The following is a 20,861-nucleotide window of genomic DNA, read 5'->3' on the forward strand; positions in this document are numbered from 1 at the left end:
GGTTATGAGTTGAGGACAGGAACATGAAAATTTTAAAATTGGGGCTTTGGGCGAGTTTTTGGTGTTTCTTTTCTTTGTTTAAGGTCAATCGTTGTTGCCGCTGCAACTTTCGGCAACAACAACCTTGAAGATGGAAGGAGGGAGAAAGGAAGAAAGGGAAAAGGGATCAGGGTTTCCTCCGCTCCCTTCAACAACCAAAATCATCGCCATTGCTGCAACTTCCAACAGCGGCGGTGAATAATAAGGGTATTTTAGGAATTTTAAAATAATTACCACTCACTGATGTCACATGTGAACAAAGTGTGATAGAAAATTAACGGCAAGAGAGGTCTTAGACAATTGTCAAAAATTTTAAGGGTACTTTAAGATAATAGCTAAACAATAAGGGTGGGGTTAGTCAATTAGTTAAATAGTAGGGTTAGTTTAAGGAAATTGCCCTATCTTAGAGGTATTTAAGTAGGTTATGTAAATCAATGGGTACGTTGAGTAATTAATTAAAAAGTTAAATTATAAAGAGACAAATACCCCCTAAACTTTCATTTGAAACAAAAACCCATTAATTTTTACTTTGCGACAAATACTCGCTAGCCATTAAATTTAAACGAGGAAATGCATTAAATTACCAAATTACCCATATAAACCTTGTTTTGCATAGAAGAACTTGTTTTTTTAAATCTTGATTCATTTAACTAACATGAGTGTCTCTCCTCATCTTAAAATATAAAAATTAGGGTAATTTCTTGATTAGTACATTGTATTTTGGGCTTAGTGCTACTTTGGTCTTTGAACTTTAAAACATGACAATTCAGTACCCGAACTTTCAAAACGTGTCAATCTAGTACCTATTGTTAACCAACTATTAAGTGGCATGTGAAAAGATACAAATGCCTTTCTCAAAACTAAAACAATGTTCATCATCTTCTTCCTCAACAGTTCTATGGAACGTAAATGATTGAGCGACAAGAGGCAGTTTTGTGAAAATTGATTGGTTGTAAGCACCCTTCACACACTCTCTCTCTCTCTCTCAAGCAGTCTCTCTTCAAGATCTGATTTGGGTCATGGAGCACTATTCCAATCTCAAAGATAGAAGATGATGAACAATGTTTTTTTAAGGATAGTGTTGATATTTTAAAAGTTTTAAATCGTATATGTCATCATGTGATATAAATAATTGACAGACTATTAACGACAAATAATAAATTGGCATGTTTTGAAAGTTCAAGCACTGGATTGTTGCATTTAAAAGTTCAGAAACCAAAGTGACACTAGGCCCAAAGTAAAAGGTACTAATTGAGAATTTTATTGAAGCAACCGTAAAAAAAATTGAAGCAAACCGAGAGGACTTTAATGTTAATTTAGAAAATTAATTAAATCATAATTATTGGATTTAAAAAAAACTCTAAACAATTGAATGAGAATGTTTTTTTGAAGTGTTAGGAAGAGGCATTTCTTGCAAAGTGAAAGTTAGAAAGGGGTTTTGTCACAAATGAAAGTTCAAAGGGCGTATTTGTCACTGACCCCATAATACAGGGGGGTGTTTCTAATTATTAAAGACGAAAGGTTAAAGAGAAGAAGAAAAGTACATTAGAAGGCCTCGTCGTCGCGCTCCTTCCCTTCGATGGGTCTTGGTGTCTGACACCTTGCTAAACAATGCTCTCCTCGTTTCCTTTCAGTAATCTCTGCAACGCCAATCCATCAAAGTTTTCAATCCACCAGACCATCGATCCCTATTTCCAACTTTAAACGTCAGCCGGATCGTACAAATCACCCTTCGCCATGGAAATGGCTTCGATTTCTTCGGGTCCTCGTACGGTAGAAGAGATCTTCAAGGATTATAGTGGACGAAGAGAAGGCATCATCCGAGCTTTGATCTACGGTACTCGTTGCATCAAGTCCATTTTATTTTCTAACCCTAGTCTTCGTCTCTGTACCTCTCTCTCAATATGCATATATTGATATCTGTTGATTCTCTTGACCTCTGTGTGTTTTTCTTCTATCAGATGTCGATGAATTCTACGCACTTTGCGATCCAGGTAGGTTCATCTTTTAATTCTACTGTTAATTGTTCTTTTTGAATATAGATCGGCATTCTCGTAAATGCGTATTACGTAATAATAATTTTATTTTCCTTTGTTTCGAACCGTTGTGTTTTCCCTGGCTACTTTGGGTTTCGCGTGGTTATTTGCTTTGGTCGTTGTTGGTTTGGATAAATTAAATTCTAATAAAATTTGGTTCCTTTTTTTTTGATTTTTTTATAACTTTTATTCCTTTTGCTTTATTTTGGCATGTTTGCAGAAAAAGATAATTTGTGCCTGTACGGCCATCCCAATGAGACTTGGGAAGTCACTCTTCCTGCAGAGGAAGTTCCCCCAGAGCTTCCAGAGCCCGCATTGGGGATCAATTTCGCAAGAGACGGGATGAACCGCAAAGACTGGCTTTCCTTGGTTGCTGTGCACAGTGATTCTTGGTTGCTCTCTGTGGCCTTTTATTTTGGTGCACGCCTTAATCGTAACGAAAGGTACATTTTGTCTGTTTCATACTTGTGGTGGTTTATCGTGTTGAGAGTGGAATGATTGAATGGTGCTCATGTCTCTTATGAATTTACTCTCTCTCACATCGATTCTGAAGGTAGTTTTAATGTTTTACTGCATGAATTTCTATTGTGTCTTAACTGCTGATTGGACCTTGTTTGATTGTTTTGGATGTTCTTCCAAGTCGCCAATTTATGGGTTCATTGGAGTAATTTAACGTTATATAATCTAATGGGTTTTATTTCTTCTTATATGGCTTGATGAATTGTTGATTTTGGTGCAACTGAAGAAGCAAGGTATATGCAAACCAACAATTCCGACACAATAAATTGGGTTTGGACATTGATTTCACAGCCCTAGTGCCAATTCATGTAATTCCATCTAGACTGGAATTGCTGGATATGGAGATAAAGTAATTATAATTAGTTTGCATCCATTCAATCTTTTCATTGGTTTGAATAAATATATGACTGGGTCTATGAAGGGTTTCTAAAGTCTAAACTTCACATGCCTTGCAAGAAACCACTACTCTCATCTCAAACAGCAAGGATTGGTGTTTTATTGTTTAAACTTGCAACTAGGTCTATAAAATTTTGTATTTTCTATTGCTAAATGACTAGTGGACTCAGAATTTAAAAATCATTTGGATTGGACTTTGGAGATGCCATAGCATACTTATATGTCAACATGCCTTTAATGAAAAACTGATCTTTTTGTCCATTGGATTCCACATGCCTGTTAAAAGATGCCATACTGGGACAGGAGAATTAGGTTTTAAATCCAAAAGAAAAAGAGTGGTTGGTTTGATGTCCAAGTTTGTTTTGTGCCTGTCTTGATTCAGTGTTTAGAATTGTTAGGTTTTGGTTTTTTCCCCTGAACAATTATTTCTGATCCTCTTAATGCTTGCCTACCCTTTGTCAATTAGTGCGTTAGTTTCCACTATTAATTGGTTATGATGGGATCTTTCTAACTGCATCTATACCAGTATGTTGATAAAGATTTGTTCACATATTCATTTGGACTAGAAAAAAAATAAACACGCACGCAAATTTTCTGTAATCCCTTCAATGGAAAAGTAAAAAATATGCAAGTGCCAAATGACCTTCAACTGAGGAATAGGGCTTATGTTAAAAAAATCATTTCTTTTGTCTTTATGAATGTTATTACTTAGTCTTTATGAATACTATTTATTACCTTAGTCGCTCTTTTCTTGCTAGATTATTTCCACTGTTAAATAGTAACCATGCCTCATTTATCTTTTCCTTTCTAGATCTTCTGACTAATTGTACTTTGCTACAAAGCTCATCAGTTTGGCACTCCATTTTTCAATCGCTAATCTTTTTTGGTCCCCATTGACTGAAAAAGGTTAATACATCTGACTTGGTTCCACTAAATGGTTTAATGGGAAAAAAGAACAATGAAGATCTATATGAGCATCAATCTGTGTTGTTCAATGGCATTGACCTATGATATATAATATATGATAATGATATTTAAACATTTTGAAGTTCTATGTTTCTATGAGTGACAAGTTAAATAGCAGGTTTGATTTAGTGTTCAACGCTGTGTAATTTTGTTTCTTTTGGGATTAATAAGAACTTCTAGGTAAGGACATTAGGGGGAAATTTTTATGCGTGTTTAATAGAGATATTTTGGTCACAAAATGAGAAGGAAGGAAGCAACTTGGAGAGATGATTTTGTGGTATTAAGGAGACTTTTCCATTAATCAAAACAATCAAATTCATTAACTTCTCTTTGTATCTTTCATAAATTTTAAGTAAATTTTGTTTGTAGGATTGTTTGGGATTATGTACTTCTGAACCAACACCATCAAATGAAGAAAATGCCAAAAGCAAGCTTATTTCAAGATAAAAGTTACCATCATGAAACAACAGAAAATTCAGTTGAAGTTTAGATTTCTTAGATGCTAGAAATCTTTATTAATCATTTAATGGAGTCAAATATCTTAAATGCTTTGGAGGGTTGGGGAGTAAACTTTTGAGGAGGCAATTATTAATATGTGCATAGGGGATTAAGATGTGAAAGTTTACCTATTTTTATCTCCTATTTGTGCTGCCTCTTAGAGGCAATGTATAGGTGTTGGCAGATTTCAACAGTTACACTTCTTTCCAAGTTATAGAACCGGGTAGGTTCACATTTGAAGGGCTGAGTGGTTTTATGGTTCTTTTGTCATATATCTCTTTTCTGTAGAAAGAGAGTGGTGGTGAGGGACTGCTGCGGCCTTTGAGAAGGCTGGTGGTATGTTTTTGTGGATAGCATGATTCTGACAAAATGTTAATGAGTAAGGGAAGATAAGATGATTGACTTGTTTGCAGATAAATAAAAATAGCATTTGTCCACACACATTTTCTGAGTGCATTCAATTTTATATGCTTCAAGGGCAATGAAATTACAAATTTCCTGGGAATTTTATTTGGAACCCTCATATCCTTCCCAAGACCTCATTCTTAATGTGGACCACCTTTGTTGGTAAAGTACTCAGGTGGGTCATCTTACTTCTAGAAGACATATTGTAGATAATTGTGCTCCTCATGTAGGGTTTAAGGGAAGTTGTTTGCTCAGTTTCTTCTTGATTTAGTATTGAATGTTGTCAAAATTTTGTGATTTACAATATGATTCATGATTTGAATTTTGAATCCCTAGGGTTTTAATTTGAATCTTAAATTTGAATCCTTTTCTGCAGAAATCGTAAGTTTGGTTTGAATCTTACAATTTGATTAATGAGTCTTATGATTTATACAGTTCAAAACCAATTCAATTAAGAATTAATTCTCTGCTTTGTCATTTCTTTGTTCCTATTTAGTTTTGTTAACGGAGACTTATTTTAAAGCCCCTGCTAGAAAATGATATTCTTTTTATGGTAAGGTATGGTTGTTAATATTTACAATTTGATTGGACTCAACTTTCTCTATGACTTATGATACCATTAGGGTTGAAGAGAAGTCATCTACTCAATTTCTTTTTGATTCAGTATTGCTTTTTTGTTGAAAGCAGACCACTATTTTGTTATTCTAATCATAGAGAAAGGGTGATTTCTCATGACATGGCATTGACATCAGTATTGGTGGCATGGCCAGTTAAAGGGCAAAACTGTAAAGGCGTATCTGCTACTCTTTGTTTTTTTAGCTCCATTTGGAAGGAGATAACCAACTACATCAATATGGGCAAAGTGGATAGAATTGTTTCTTCACTTTTTCTGTTTGCTCATTCTCCTTTGGTAAGTGGTGATAACTGATAACAATAGGAGAGGTTGGGGTGAATGGTGTCTTGAGATAGAAAGTGCTTGATTCACCTAGGAAATGGAACCTTAGATTAGCCACACCAAGTAGTTTTGACATGGCAGATGGCGATGATGTTTCAATTGATTCATTGATGCAGGAGACAAAGAGTCACAATTGGAAATATCAGAATTTTTATGTATTTTTTTGTAATTTTGGACAACAGGAGTATTTTGGTCACTTTACACATGGTATTTCGAATCCTACATCAAGTGGCATTTAAGCAGGTGATCCTACACCATTTGGTATCAGAGTAGGCAGTTCTACATCACTTGTTGTTTGATGCTTCCAGCAATTCAAGGATCAGGAGTGTGGTGGTCAGAGACTTGGAGTTAATGGCGATGATGGAACTATGCTGCTTGAGGATGATAGCCTTGGGAATGTTTATATAGTTTTTGTACATTTTTATGACTGCTTTTAGAATATCAATGATGTAATGCTTGACTTAGGGTTGATTTGTCAAGATACACTTTTAAGCTTTTATCAGCAAAACGGAGTTCTCAGTTTTCCTAGTATGATTAGGTGTGGTGATGCTAGATTTGCATTATCATTAAAGATGAAATTTGCAAGCCATGGAATCCAAGTGGACAATGTGTTTACCTGGATGTCAATGACATAGCAGTTCACCATGTCATGACATGAAAGTTATCCTGTATCTCAATTCTCAATCCTCTAATATGGGGACGATCTAAGAGAAGGAACCTTGATTCAATAGAATTCCCCACACCACTCCAATAGGACCTGGAAAGTAGAGAAAAATTCATATTTGCTGTTCTTGGATGCTCCTTCTGCCCCAGATGATCCCAGTTTGTGCATCAAGCAGCAACTCTATCACACTTGATGGGGGTTATCTAGAAAAAATAAAACATATTTCATGCGATTGAGTTGGATTTTATACTCATAGATATCTCTACTAACTATTACACTACTACAATAGAGATCGAGTCATTGACATCATGAAGGGAGTGAACCCAGTTTTAAGAAATCCTGTGATTCTTTTTTGTCGCAGACAGTGAAAATAGATCCTTCCCCTTTTACAAATAGTACTTGTATTCTTTACTTAAATTAACAAATATAAATAAAAGACAGAAGTATTTCCCCTTTAGGAAGCATAGAAGGGTCCTATCTCAATTCTTAAATGCAGCCATAGGGCAGGATGGATAAGGTAGAGAAGTGTTTTAGGCTTGCTGCATGATCCACATATAAGGCTTGGTCTATGATCCAGATATACCAAGAGATTGAAGGGGACATGTGGTGTTGATTTTTCCTTGTCATGACTCATGAAGCAACATACCAGGCAAACAAAACGATCTCATACACAGAATGAGTACAACAAAAGTGAACATGCTGAGATGGATGGGTGGCAAAATAGGAGGCTTAGGTATGAAAGGAATATAATAGGTGATAGGTTTAGCCGAATGCAATAGCTGTTCAGCAGGCTGTGGAACCAGTAATAATGTTCCATGTCAATCATAAAATACATGGGACCCACATACATTCAACCCCTAGCTGTGGGCCCTGGGGTGGGGCGTTATGATTGGTTCCACAGCCTGCTAAACAGCTAAAGCGTTCAGCTAATCTGGATTCATATAACAGAGGGGAGGCAACAAGTAAGGGAAAGTAGATTGAGATGGTTAACCTGTAACAGATGAAGACATGCACGAATATGCATTAACTATTTTGTGAAGGTTTGGAAAAGGAGGAAGTGAAAGGCTAGAAAGAACTTTAGTAGTAGAGCAGGATTTCATACTCATTTTCAAGCAGAAGATATGGCCTTGAAGCAAAACAGGAAAAGTTTGCCAATTGTAGTAAAAGGAGGCAAGACAGGTGATGTTGATTCCCATATTCATTTTTTTAAATAAAATATATTTTTTTAATTAAAAAAGAAGATTATAAGAAAGGTGACCACAAGCTACTTGAGAGAAGAAAAAGAAACAACTCCACACCCAACCATAACCTCACTCCTAACCCTTGGCATTGCGACCACAAAATCCACTCCTAGATCAAACTCACCAAACCAAAAGAAAGACTAAAAACCTCTGCCCAAACCACATACACAACCATACAATGAAAGCAAGTTTCAGAATTCAACTCTACAACTCAAATATACAAACCCTCTCCTCAACCATATAATAAATACACAAGAGCACTCTTCTCAGGACCAGTGGGGAATGGAGACTCCTTAAAGGCAGAATTGTACGCAGCCCTACAAGGTGTACAAATTGCAAGAGAGTTAGAATTGGAAAATTTGGTGATAGAAGGGGACTCCAAGGTGGTGGTGGGTTGGCTAAAAAACCCAGATTCAGTGATCTGGGTTTACATAAATGAATTGAAGAAATTCAAATGGTTAACTCAGCAGATGGAGGTAACTGGGAGGGAGGCAAATGCTTTTGCTGATTCTCTAGCTAAACAAGGGGTAACTAGGGAACAGTTGTACTGGGCCCAATTGTAACTTTATGATGCTTCTGTATCAATGAGTGAGGCTGCACCTCGCGCCTCATATTGGGATGCTTGTAATGAACTATTTATCATTCGCTTCTAATGAAATCAATTGAATTTTATCTATCAAAAAAAAAAAACCATACAATAAATACACCAAACCTCCAACAATATAAAGCTTGACAACAAGTAAATATTAGTGTAATAATGTCTATTCTAATTTTAATAAAATATATAAAAATATCATATGATGCCTTGTACAAAAAAACTAGGTGCTTAGGTAAGGTGATCCTTTGTAGGGAGCCTTGTCGCCTAGGCATTACCTGGACAACTATTGTACCCATTAGACTGTTAGTGGAAATGTTGTTTCTAAGTTCATCTCTATAGGAAGTTATAACTAATAGGGGTGATGTTGGCAGCATTTAAGTTGTCCTTGAAGAAAATTTGTAGAAGGAATATTGCGATGTAACCATTTTCAATCTCTCAGAGCTGTGGGGGACTCATCAAGAGATGAAGTGATGGCCCTACTTCAAGGTCTAAGGTTGGCTAAGCAGTTGGGGAAATCAATTATTTAGCAAGGAGGTTGGGGCTTTAGATGGATTAGGAGATCAGCAAACATTTTAGCTGACACATTGGCAAAACAAGGGGTTTCTATCTAGAGAGAATTTGTTCTGGTCTGTGTTGTAACTTGTTTATTTTGGGGTCAGCACCTCTTTCTGGGTGGTTGACAGTGGTATTTCCTTTTAACTTTAATGAAAGTAATTGTTTCCAATAAAAAAATTGCATAACAACTTGAACAGTATGCAATCTCTGTTGGTTGTTGTGCAAGACCATGTATGGAATGTAGGACCAACAAGCAACTTCGTCTCTTACTACCTTGGAATTTTTTTGTTTTCCATGTTGTCTTTATTAAAACATGAAATTTGTGCCAAGTCAACCCTTGCTAGTGCATTCATTTATCTTTTCTTTTTACATGGCTAAATCATCATCTATACTTCTATCTCCCCTAATTTTACCACTTGTCCATCTTCATCTCCACTACAGACTGTTTATTTTTATAGATGTATTATTTTATTTTTGTGTGACAATTTCTCTGTCAAGCATGATAAGTGGTAACATGCCTGAAATGCATCTCAATGTATCTCCATTTTATCTACCTGCTTTGAGTATGTATGTTGTAATATTCATTATAAGCCCTTTTCTGGCTTCCATTTTCACATTATAATTGAATTTGAAAGTGTTATTAGCTGAGGAAGTTTTTCTTCATGAAGCAAACGCCAGTAAAACTTTCTTTTGGCCTTTTGATATTGTAGAACATAATTATCAAGGATTGTCCGCATGGTGCTTTCACCTAGGGGCTTAGATGATGCATAGAGGTGCCCAGGTGACAAGCCATGCTCCAAAGATACATTTAAGTATTATAGTATTATAGTATTATAGTGTTAGTTCAAAACAGAGTATGCTTATGTTTTGATGTTTTCCTATAGTCTTGGATTGAATATACATACCATTGAGAGATTATGAGAAGAAAAATTGTGGCTTTATTATGAGAACAGTGGGCATGAAGCCCTTATTCTGCACATGAAAACAAACACATGCACATGTTGAGGAACTTGGTTGGTCCATGGAGTTTTGAGAGATTTTATTAGGAAGGAAGAACTTTGGTTTTCAAGGTGAACTTATTTATGATACCTGAATATCTTTTACATGCTTAGCATACCAGTGTTGGAGATGATATGGACTCAATACAACACCAGAAACTGCAATGAAGCTTTTTACTTAGAATACATTATAGCATTAACACTACACATTAAAATATATTAAATGGGATGTCTTAAAAAATATACTGAAGGAAATCTGTATATGTTATAAAATATCAAAAAAAAAAAATCTGTATATGTTATAAGATGCCTGTATGTTGGGACAAGGCTTAGTTGAGTTGCAGAAATCAGTTTATGAGTTCAAATAAGTTTGAAAATAAATAAATATTGAGAATTGACCCTTAATCTTAAAACTAGCTGTATACATTTTATGTGGATCTTAGGAAATTGACTCTTAATTTTTAAAACTAGATATAAAATCCCCGCTTCCTGTGTCTGTGGTGGTATCCATATTTGGGCATCGAAATATCTTATTCAGAACTCATATGCCTTTCCTAGATCCACTAACTCTTTAGCCAAGGGTCTTGGATGGGGTTGGGAGGATTGTGATGTATTGCAGTTCTCTGCTTGTTTAGTTCTGTATGCTATACTTGCTTTATTTCATTGTTACCTCTTTGAGACAGGCAACTAGTTCCTTGTGTTTTTGTGCCTCCAGGTCCTTGCTGGTTTTTGTTTTTACCATTTGGTACTTGATGAATCTCTTGTTTTCTGGCCCTTTGTTTTAACCTAGATAAAAGGCTGCTACTTCTTGAGGCCCTAATCCTCTCACTATCTTACCCCTTGTCCAGCTGTGTGTCCTCGTTATATTTGGGTAATATAGGGCAACTAGGTATCTGCAAAGCACCATATTGCCTAAGGGTTTTCTAAGGAGTTGCCTTGACAATTATGCTGTGGGAAGTAGAAAATTAGGCTATGCACGGAAATGTTTACTCTAGGTTTTTTTTTTTTCTCAATACTCTTCAAAAGCACTAGTAAAAGTGCACATGCATTGCACGTGGCAATATCAAATGATAATGATGATAATAGTAAGCAACCAAATGACCTTACTGATTGAACCATTAACCTATTTAACCAGAAAAATGAACTATGATTAAGACATTAATTCATTTTTTTTTCTTTGTATTTTAGCCATTTGTAATTTTGTATCTTTACTAACAATAATTCTTATTTTTCAAACATATTTTTGTTTAATATGAAGAATATATAATATTAATGCATGTTCAAATTTTTGTATAAAATTTATAAAAATTCCATATTTTTATTTTTATTACTTAATTTATGAGAAATAAAAATTACTTATTTACCAAGAGGAAATGCAATTCCAATATATTGTTTGAATATTGGTTTTTAATATTGTGGTCAAATCAATTATTTATATATAATATATATTATTTATTATTTATTTATAAATATGTTATTTATATTGCATTTTTGTAAACTTATATGATGAAAATAGTTGAAAAAATACTAATATTTTTTGTTTTTCTTTTTTCAACTATTATATTTTCTTTTAATAATTTATTATTTTTTAAATTAAATCGGATTGTATCAGATTCAGATATGCAACATCTTGGTCAGATCCAGATTTGAAGCAATATTTATGATATATAATCAAATCTTCGGATCGAATCGAATTCAAATATACCTTGATTCAAATCCAATCCGATCTGTTTGCATCCCTACCAAACCACTTGCCTACAATGGCCTAGCTAATTAAATCATTGAACCATTTGACATGGTTAGTAGGGTCATGTGTTATACATTAATGCTCTTTATTTTTTATCCCATTTCTATCATTAATGAAAATAATTCTCATTAATCACACTTTTTTATATGATAAATGTATAATATTATAGAATGTACCCAAAATTATCTACAAATTTCTACATTTTCTAGAATTTTATGTATTTTATTATTTAACAATAACACCATGTGTTGATCCATTTGACATGGATAGTTGAACAACTAACCCACCACTTGGATGGAAAAAACATTTTTTCTTTTTCAGTTGATTTTAAATCATGTATTCTATTTTCACCATCAATAAAAGTAATTCTTATTTTCACATTTATTTTTGCATGGGGTAGTATCAAATGATGATGATGATAATCAGCAACCAAATGACCTTATTGGTAGAATCGTTAACCTATTTAACTAGGAAAAATGGACTATGATTAAGACATTAATTAATTTTTTTTCATTGTATTTTAGACATTTCTATTTTTACTAACAATAATTCTCATTTTTTCAAACATATTTTTGTGAAATATGAAGAATATATAATATTAATGTATGTTCAAATTTTTATAACATTTATAAAAAATTCTATATTTTTATTTTTTATTATTTAATTAATGAGATAATAAAAATTACTTATTTACCAATAGGAAATGCAATTCCAATATATTGTTTGAACATTGGTTTTTAATACTATGGTCAAATCAATTAGTATATATGGTATTTATATATATTATTTATATATAATATGTGTTATTTATTATTTATTTATATATATGTTATTTATATTGCACTTTGTAAATTTTTTATATGATGGAAATAGTTGAAAAATTACTTATATATTTTTTTGTTTATTTCAATTGTTATATTTTCTTTTTCTTTTAATAATTTATTATTATTATTTTTTCAAAATTAAATCGGTTCGTGTCACATTCAAATATCCGACATCGTGATCAGATTTAGATTTGAATTAGTATTTATGAGATCCAGTTGAATCTTTGGATCAGAACAGATTTGAATATACCCTTATTCCAATCTGATCTGATTTGTTCGCATCCCTACCAAACCACTTGCCCACGATGACCTAGCTAAATAAATTATTGAACCATTTGACATGGTTAGTAGGGTCATGTGTTAGACATTAATGCTCTTTATTTTTTATCCCATTTCTATCGTTAATGAAAATAATTCTCATTAATCACATTTTTTTATATGATGAATATATAATATTATAGAATGTACTCGAAATTATCGACACATTTCTACATTTTCTAGAATTTTGTGTATTTTATTATTTAATAATAACATTATGTGTTGATCTATTTGACATGGATAGTTTAATCACTAACCCACCACTTGGATGGAAAACCATTTTGCTTTTTCGGTTGATTTTAAATCATGTATTTCATTTTCATCATCGATAAAAGTAATTCTTATTTTCACATTTATTGTTGTTTAATATGGTGAATATATAACAATAGAACTGTATCAAAATGTTTTATACAAAGCTTATATTTTTCTTTGAGTTTATATATGTATGTATGTATGTATGTATGTATATATTTAATATTCGTTACTTAGTTATGACATCATAGATTGACCCATTTGACCTAGAATGTTAGATCATTGATCTACCTATCATTTAGATATGGAAATGGTTTCATTTTCAAACTGGTTTTAAATTTTGCATTTCATTTATATCATTGATAAAGTAATTATTGTTTATCATACTTATTTTTGTTTATACTATTAGTATATAATATTATAGATGTGCCTAAAATTGTTTTGTATTTTTTTTTGTACTATTCTATTTAAAAAAATATTTTTAATTATACATCATGGGTTAGCCTATTTGACCTGAAAGGTTGAACCACTAACCCACCCCTAGATAAGAAGATGGTTTAATTTCCCATCGGTTTTAAGTTGTATATTTGATGTCCATCATTAATAAAATTATGTTTATTTTATCATACTTATTTTTTAATATGACAAATACATAATAATAGAAACATGTCCAATTTTTTTTTCAAAATTTCTTTTTTTTCTATATTTTTTGTATTTTTTTCTATTTATAAATTTGTATTATTTATTTATGACATCATGAAACTATCCATTTTACCCAAATGGTTAAAGTACTTACCCACCACCTAGATGGAACATATGATTTCATTTCTAGCTTTATTTTAAAAATATAAAATTTCATTCTATTAATAACTATTGTGTATGGATTTATCAGTGGAATTTAATCATGACAAACAAAAGTATTTTTTATATTTCTAAATTTGTATTATTTATTTATAACATCATGAAATTATCCATTTGACCCAAATGGTTGAACTACTTACCCACCACCTAGATGAAAAATATGATTTCATTTCTATGTTTATTTTAAAAATATAAAATTTCATTCTTAATACTTATTGTGTATGGATTTATTAGTGGAATTTAATGATGATAAACAAAAGTATAAATGTCGGATTCAATGAGTGAGAATGTGATTTATTTAATGACTTAAATGTGAGACTTAATGAGAGGTAATTGAATGTACTTAATGGTATTGTTTTAATTACATTTTTTGCCCATTCAATGGAGATGAACTAAATTCAAGAGGAAGGGTATTTTAGTGAAGAAAAATTGCAAAAGCCAATACCTCATCATTCACACTTTTATAAGTAGTATAGATTAGTTTAGGATCCTTTTCTAAATACTCTTCAAAGCACCATATTGGGCAAGTGGTTGTGAAACTAATTTATCTTTATCTTTTGAACCTGTCAATTCTAAATTGCAATCTTTTTGGTACTTGGGGCTATTGGACTTGAATGGTGGTGCACATTGATGCAGCAAGAAAATTGAGCTAAATCTAAAAATGACAATTTTTTTAGAAAATTAATTACAGATAAGCAATATAATGAAGTAATTAATGCTTGAATGTATGTAGTAGATATTGTCCATCTATATCTATATTATATAGAGAAAAGATGGAGGCCAAGAGTCCTCTCACCTCAATGGATGGTTGGCCCTCGTCCATGTTTATTTGCTCCTCCTATGGTTGGCCTCCCCACCCAACTTTGCCAACTGAAATATAACCAAATTTCTATTCAACTCTATGATTGCATGGGTATACTTGCTACTTGCTAGTAGAAGTAAAAAGGGAGCCATCTGAGCCCCCACACCATGTCAGTGGACCAGGATAGGCTTTTCTTTTTCGCTAGTTCAATGGTAACTATGGTGACTGCCCTTTTATTTGGAAAGTTTTGGGTTATCAAAAAGAAAAGGGAGAGTGACGGTTCAGCCCAGGGTCAGAATTTTTAGGCCCAAAGTACAGTTGGGGTAGGTGCCAGCTCGGAACTGATGCCAATTCACGGGTGGGCATTGGTGTATGGAGTGGGGGTTTTTGAATTTTGAATGTTTATAAGTCTGCAATGGAATTCAGAAATCTGCATTGTTCTGTCCATACTTTTCTGAAAAGAAAATCTATACATTTACGTCTGTTCTTTTTAAACCTTTTCTTGTTTTTGTGTAAAATGTAATTCAATGGATATGACACTGAATAGAGTGGAAAGGTGGAATAGGATTCATGTAGCCTAACCCCATACAGTTAAAAGAAGGATTAGATGATGATGATGATGATGATTAGAGCCCGGATTTCCTGCAAGCAAAACTCTGTTCACATAGCATCCAACTACACATTAGGAATATCTTCTGTATATGTATGTTAAATTCATGGGGGGATGTTCCCAATGTGCGGCTGGAATCCCATGCTTTGAAGAGTGTATGCAGAGTTTTTGCTTGCGGGGAATCCTGTCATTGATGATTATGATGTATAAAGTGTTTGTAATTGCACTTCAGTTCATGCATGTAGGCTCATGCTGTACAAGGAAATTCCTGTTTGGAAAGATGGAAGTAGTGCCATCCTTCTTGCTGTGTAAATCTGGAACATTCCCTGGTATGTTTGGATCACATTGGTGGTTCTTGGTTAAACATGCCCAACTTTTGACTCTGGACATTTTCTATGTTTCGGTGCTTTTGTGATACTCCTGATGGCCCAAAGTAATCCATAGCTTATGGTTGGGAATGCCCAATATGGTCAATTTTTTTTTTGGCACAATTCACCCACTTTCTTGATGCCTGCTATGTGTATGGCAGAGGAAGACCTCATATCTATGTCTGTATTCATGATGCCACAGGTATTTGTGCTTTAGATGGGTCTATCTCCTCACCCTTGTGATCCTTCTTACATTTGTTCAGTAAGAAATGTCTTTTGCTTGACAGGAAGCGCCTATTTAGTCTGATTAATGATCTGCCAACAGTTTTTGAAGTCGTAGCAGAAAGGAAGCCTGTTAAAGACAAGCCCAGTGCTGATAGTGGAAGCAAATCCAGGCTCAGCACAAAAGTGGGTTGGATCAAACATGAATTATACTGTTTTGTTACACTGTTATCTTTTCTTCAAGTATCTGAATTCAAGATTCAAACCTGATGTTTTTTCTATCTAGCAGAGGTCAAGTGATGGGCAGGTGAAAAGCAACTCAAAATTGGCTGATGAGAGTTATGGGGAGGAGGATGACGAACACAGTGAAACCCTATGTGGAAGTTGCGGGGGTAATTATAATTCTGATGAGTTCTGGATTGGCTGTGACATCTGTGAGAGGTGGTTCCATGGAAAATGTGTGAAAATAACACCTGCCAAAGCTGAGAACATAAAACAATACAAGTGTCCTTCTTGCAGCTTGAAGAGAGGGAGGCAGTAATCACTAAAACATATGAGATTAACGTTATTTTAGTGCCTGACATTGTAGCAGTAGCAGTAGTATTGAGTTAGAAATATTCTTGATGTTGTGATATTTCTGGTTTTTAGTCTAACTATGACCATTATAAGGTCGGAGTTTCTTTCTGTGGTTGTTACTATATATATTAGATTTTGTTATATATATTATATACACAATTTCATGAATATCGATCATTATGATGTTCAGGAATTTCATGAGGAAACTATTAGTGAAGTATTTCATACGGCTCTGCTAAAGGAGTTTGCAGTAATGGGACATGAGGGTTAAAAGTAAGCATGTTTTAAAAACCAATCTGAACCGGAACTGCTTTGGCCACTGGTAAATTGGGTCAGCAGTTCGACCATCTGGTTCATATGGGTGGTACGTTCTGATTTAAAAAATTGATTAAAAAAATAATTAATATAGAAAACACCAAAAAATGTTGTTTGGGTTGATGGTTTGACTGCCTAGGTTAGTGGGTCATTGACCAAGTCAATAGTTTTTCGCCCAAGAACGGTTTTAGGGTGAAACTAGCTAGGAGTCGTGCGATGCACGAGATTTTTTAAGAAAAAGCTAAATAATAGAAACACATAAGAGTATATAATTGTTTTATATTTTTAACTTTTAAATAATTAATAATTATTTATATTTTGGGTTCAATTATGATATGGGAAAGATATGATATTTGAAAAATTTTTGACCAGTCAATTGGTATCCAAAACATGATAGCCAATCAGGTGTAATGTATCAAAATTCATGGGTGGATTTTGATTGGTCAAAACTTTTTTGATACCATATCTTTCCTGAATCATAGATTTTCCCTTATATTTTAATATTTTATATTTTTAATATAGAAAATTGGGAAATTTTCATATTTCTTAGTTTAAAATATTTTATATCATAAATTTATTTTTTAATAATGACATTATAATTTTTTAAATTTAAATTTAATTTTTAAGCTTAAATCTTTTGAACCGATCGACCAAACCAAAATTGACTCAAACTGATACAACCCGAGTTGGCCAATTAACTAATGGTCATTCGGTTTCAATTGACCAAATCCCCAACCTGATCAGGTTGATTTGATTAGCCAAACAATCTACAACTGAACTGAATGAACCTGTGAACACTCCTAATTTTTGCTAAATTAATAGTCTAATATCTAATAAATAACAATAATTTAATCTCTAATAATTATTGAAAATTTATAGCAAAAATGTACAATTATTGACAATATTTTGATAATGAAATCCAATAATAATAATAATACAATGAATACAACAATTACACAAATACAATAAATACTTAAAAATATACTAAATTAGTCAATAAATAGTGTAATCTCAAATGATAGTTTAACATCTAATAAATATTAATCAATAAACTATAACAAAAATACAATAAATACAATGAGTACAATAAATTAAACTTAAAAAGTTAAATAATAGTAGTTTAATCTCCAATAATTATTGAAAATATATTCAATAAATGATTACTTAAAATACAATAAATACTAACTTTAGTATATATAATAAATATAGATTAAGATTTTAAAACAATTATTAATAAATATTATTTTTTAAAGTTATAATCTATAATTATTAATTGATATAGTTGAAATGATTTATTTAAAATCTTATTATAGTTATTTAAATAATATCATTATTTAAATTTTAAAATATTAATTATTTATTGAATTTAATAATCCATAAAATTATAGTTTATACTATTATTACTTAATTTCGTTATTAATTTGTAAAATATTAACTTATCATTAATTTGAATATTATGTTATAATTATTTTTATAGTTTTAAGAACTCTTTTAAATTTATTACATAATTTCATTATTTTAACTATTTAAAATCTAGGTATGTTAAATATTTTGTTAGTTAAAATATTTAGTTTTTTAGATGTTTAATTAATAAATAAAATATTTAAAATTTTTCATTACTTGAATTTTATTTATTTTAAAGTTATTACATAATAATAAAATAATTATTTAGATATTTTAAATTTTTTTATTATTTAAAATATTTAATTAGTGAACTATTTAAATAATATTTTATTTTTAATGTTAAATTTTTATTATTTGAATAACATTTAAATTGAATAATCTAAAAAACCATAATTTATACTGTTAGTACATAATTTCATGATGAAATTTGTAAAAATATAAAATTATTAATAATATGAGTATTATTAAATCTATTATATATATTTTTTGAATTTTTAATAAATATTTTAAAGTTATTATATAATTTTGTTAGAATATTTAAATAATTTTAAAATCTTTTAATTCAAATTTTCTCTAGCTAGATATATATAAAAAGTGTGGGAGAGGATAAATAGGAATTAGAGATAATTTAGGAGATAAATAGGAATTAGAGATAATTTAGGAGATAAATAGGAATTAGAGATAATTTAGGAAAGAGTGGGGGATACTAGGAGAAATTTTAGGAGATGATATCATTTAGGTTATTGGGAAGGTGTGGATAAGAGAGATTTTAGATAATTTTTTATGGGGAAGGAGAGCATCTCATTGGTTGTTTAAAAAATGTCATGGAATAAAATAATAGAAAATTCAAAAAAAAAAGGAGAAAAGTATTGGTTACCTGGATATGGTTTCTGGGTCAACCGGCCCGATTGTTCAATCTGGTATGGTTTTCAAAACCATGCTTCAAAGTATTGGTATTCTTGATACTAAAAATATCACATTGAGTATGTATCAGAAATGAAATTTTAAGAAATATATTAAGATATACTTTGGATACACATAAATATTGTAAAAAAAGAAATAATATAATTTATGCAAATTGATAAATCCAAAAAATAACACTAAATATGTGTTCAAATGATTATAATCAAGACACAAACATAAAAAATGAATGCTTTGATAGTTTTAATGAAGAAGTCCATTACATTCAACATATGTGGACGTTGGACATGTAGACATCTTGCAATAATATTATTGATAATCATTGACTAATGTTTAACTTTCATTCTAAAAAATTTTGTAATATATTTTAATGCTTTATCATCATCAATTATTATATGTTGCAATCCATTACATATTAATATATTGTTTAGTTTATATTAAAATTTTAATTATTAATTATAATATAAAAAGGGAAAATCTAGACTACAAAAAGCACGAATGGCCTTAAGAATATTTCTATAATTTTTTGAGAACAAAATTTACCCCTCTATATTTAAATTTATTGATAAAAAATGAGGGCAAATAGGGTAATCAGTTATTGATATTAAATAAGTTGAAAAGAGGTAATTTTAAGATATTCAAGCATTCAATTCTCACTCATTAAATCCAATATTTAAGTTATTAACTTGCATTCATGTTCATTGAATCATATATTTAAGTTATTATTTTTGTTTCTTCTCATCATTAAGTTCAATTAATTAAATCCATACTTAATAAATTAATAATTCCAATAACATAAAAGCTTATACTTTTAAAATCTACCTAGAAAAAATAGTGTTTTCATCTAGGTGGTGGTAAGAAATTAAACCATTTTGGGTCAAATGGGTCAATCCATGTTGCCATGATTAAATAATAAAATTCAAAAATAGAAATTAAAAAAAGGGGACATTTTTACTATACATATTAAACAATAATAAGTATGATAAATAAGAAATGTTTTTATTAATGACGGAAATGGAATGTAATATTTAAAACTAATTAGAAATAAAAATATTTTTCTATCTTCTCTCATTAAATCGTATATTTAAGATATATTTTTCTCATCATTAAAGTCTTGTAATTAAATCCACAATATTAATTTTAATAGCATAAAAATGAATATTTTGAAAAGTAATTTGTAAACAAAAACATTTTCTTCCCTGCCATTGGTGGGCAAGCAATTCGACCATTTGGAGTCAAATGAATTAATAAATAATGCCATAATTAAATAATACAATAAATAAGTATGAAATGTAAGAAGCATTTTTATTAATGAAATGATGTCATAGTCAAATCATAAAATTTTTAAAAATAGAAAATACAAAGAATCACAAAAATAAAAAAAAACATGAAAAAATTTGGGTGTATATATGATGTTATATATTTATAGAAAACTATTTTTTGGTGCATAAGAAATAATTTTATCAATGATGGAAATGTAATACAAAATTTAATGTCTACCTAGAAATCAAACTATTTTTCTTTTTAGTTGGTGGTGATGTTGCTCAATCCGAGGTGGTGCACGAACTGAGGAGAGCAACCAGATAATCCTTGCTGACTAGGCGGTGCCGAGCTTACAAGGATGGTGCCACGTTATGTATCCTGCGGTCAAGAGAAGTCAGAGGCCCGAGGAGTTGTCCTCAGGTAGACACTCCGACGCTTAAGTTAGTGAGAGGGCGGTGAATGGTCGGGCCGAGCAATGGGGGTTTTGGTCCGAGCAAAGTAACAGTAT

General features: G+C 31.5%; 1 protein-coding gene across 1 annotated transcript; it reads left to right on the top strand.

The window, feature by feature from the left end:
* Positions 1-1,593: 1,593 nt before the first annotated feature.
* LOC104602591 (PHD finger protein ALFIN-LIKE 1-like) lies at positions 1,594-16,618 on the top strand. Its single transcript, XM_010266323.3, has 5 exons — positions 1,594-1,876; positions 2,001-2,033; positions 2,296-2,518; positions 15,940-16,060; positions 16,164-16,618. The coding sequence occupies exons 1-5, from the start codon at positions 1,777-1,779 to the stop codon at positions 16,413-16,415; spliced, it is 729 nt and encodes a 242-aa protein (XP_010264625.1). The 5' UTR covers positions 1,594-1,776; the 3' UTR covers positions 16,416-16,618.
* Positions 16,619-20,861: the final 4,243 nt, after the last annotated feature.

This window comes from Nelumbo nucifera, chromosome 2 (genome assembly GCF_055504915.1).
Source record: "Nelumbo nucifera cultivar China Antique chromosome 2, China Antique-T2T, whole genome shotgun sequence".
NCBI classification, from domain to species: domain Eukaryota; kingdom Viridiplantae; phylum Streptophyta; class Magnoliopsida; order Proteales; family Nelumbonaceae; genus Nelumbo; species Nelumbo nucifera.

Coding starts and splice junctions, on each gene's coding strand:
- LOC104602591 (XM_010266323.3), top strand. CDS start 1,777: ATGGAAATGGCTTCGATTTCTTCGGGTCCTCGTACGGTAGAAGAGATC. Junction 1,877..2,000: donor CATCCGAGCTTTGATCTACG/GTACTCGTTGCA, acceptor TTCTTCTATCAG/ATGTCGATGAATTCTACGCA. Junction 2,034..2,295: donor CTACGCACTTTGCGATCCAG/GTAGGTTCATCT, acceptor GCATGTTTGCAG/AAAAAGATAATTTGTGCCTG.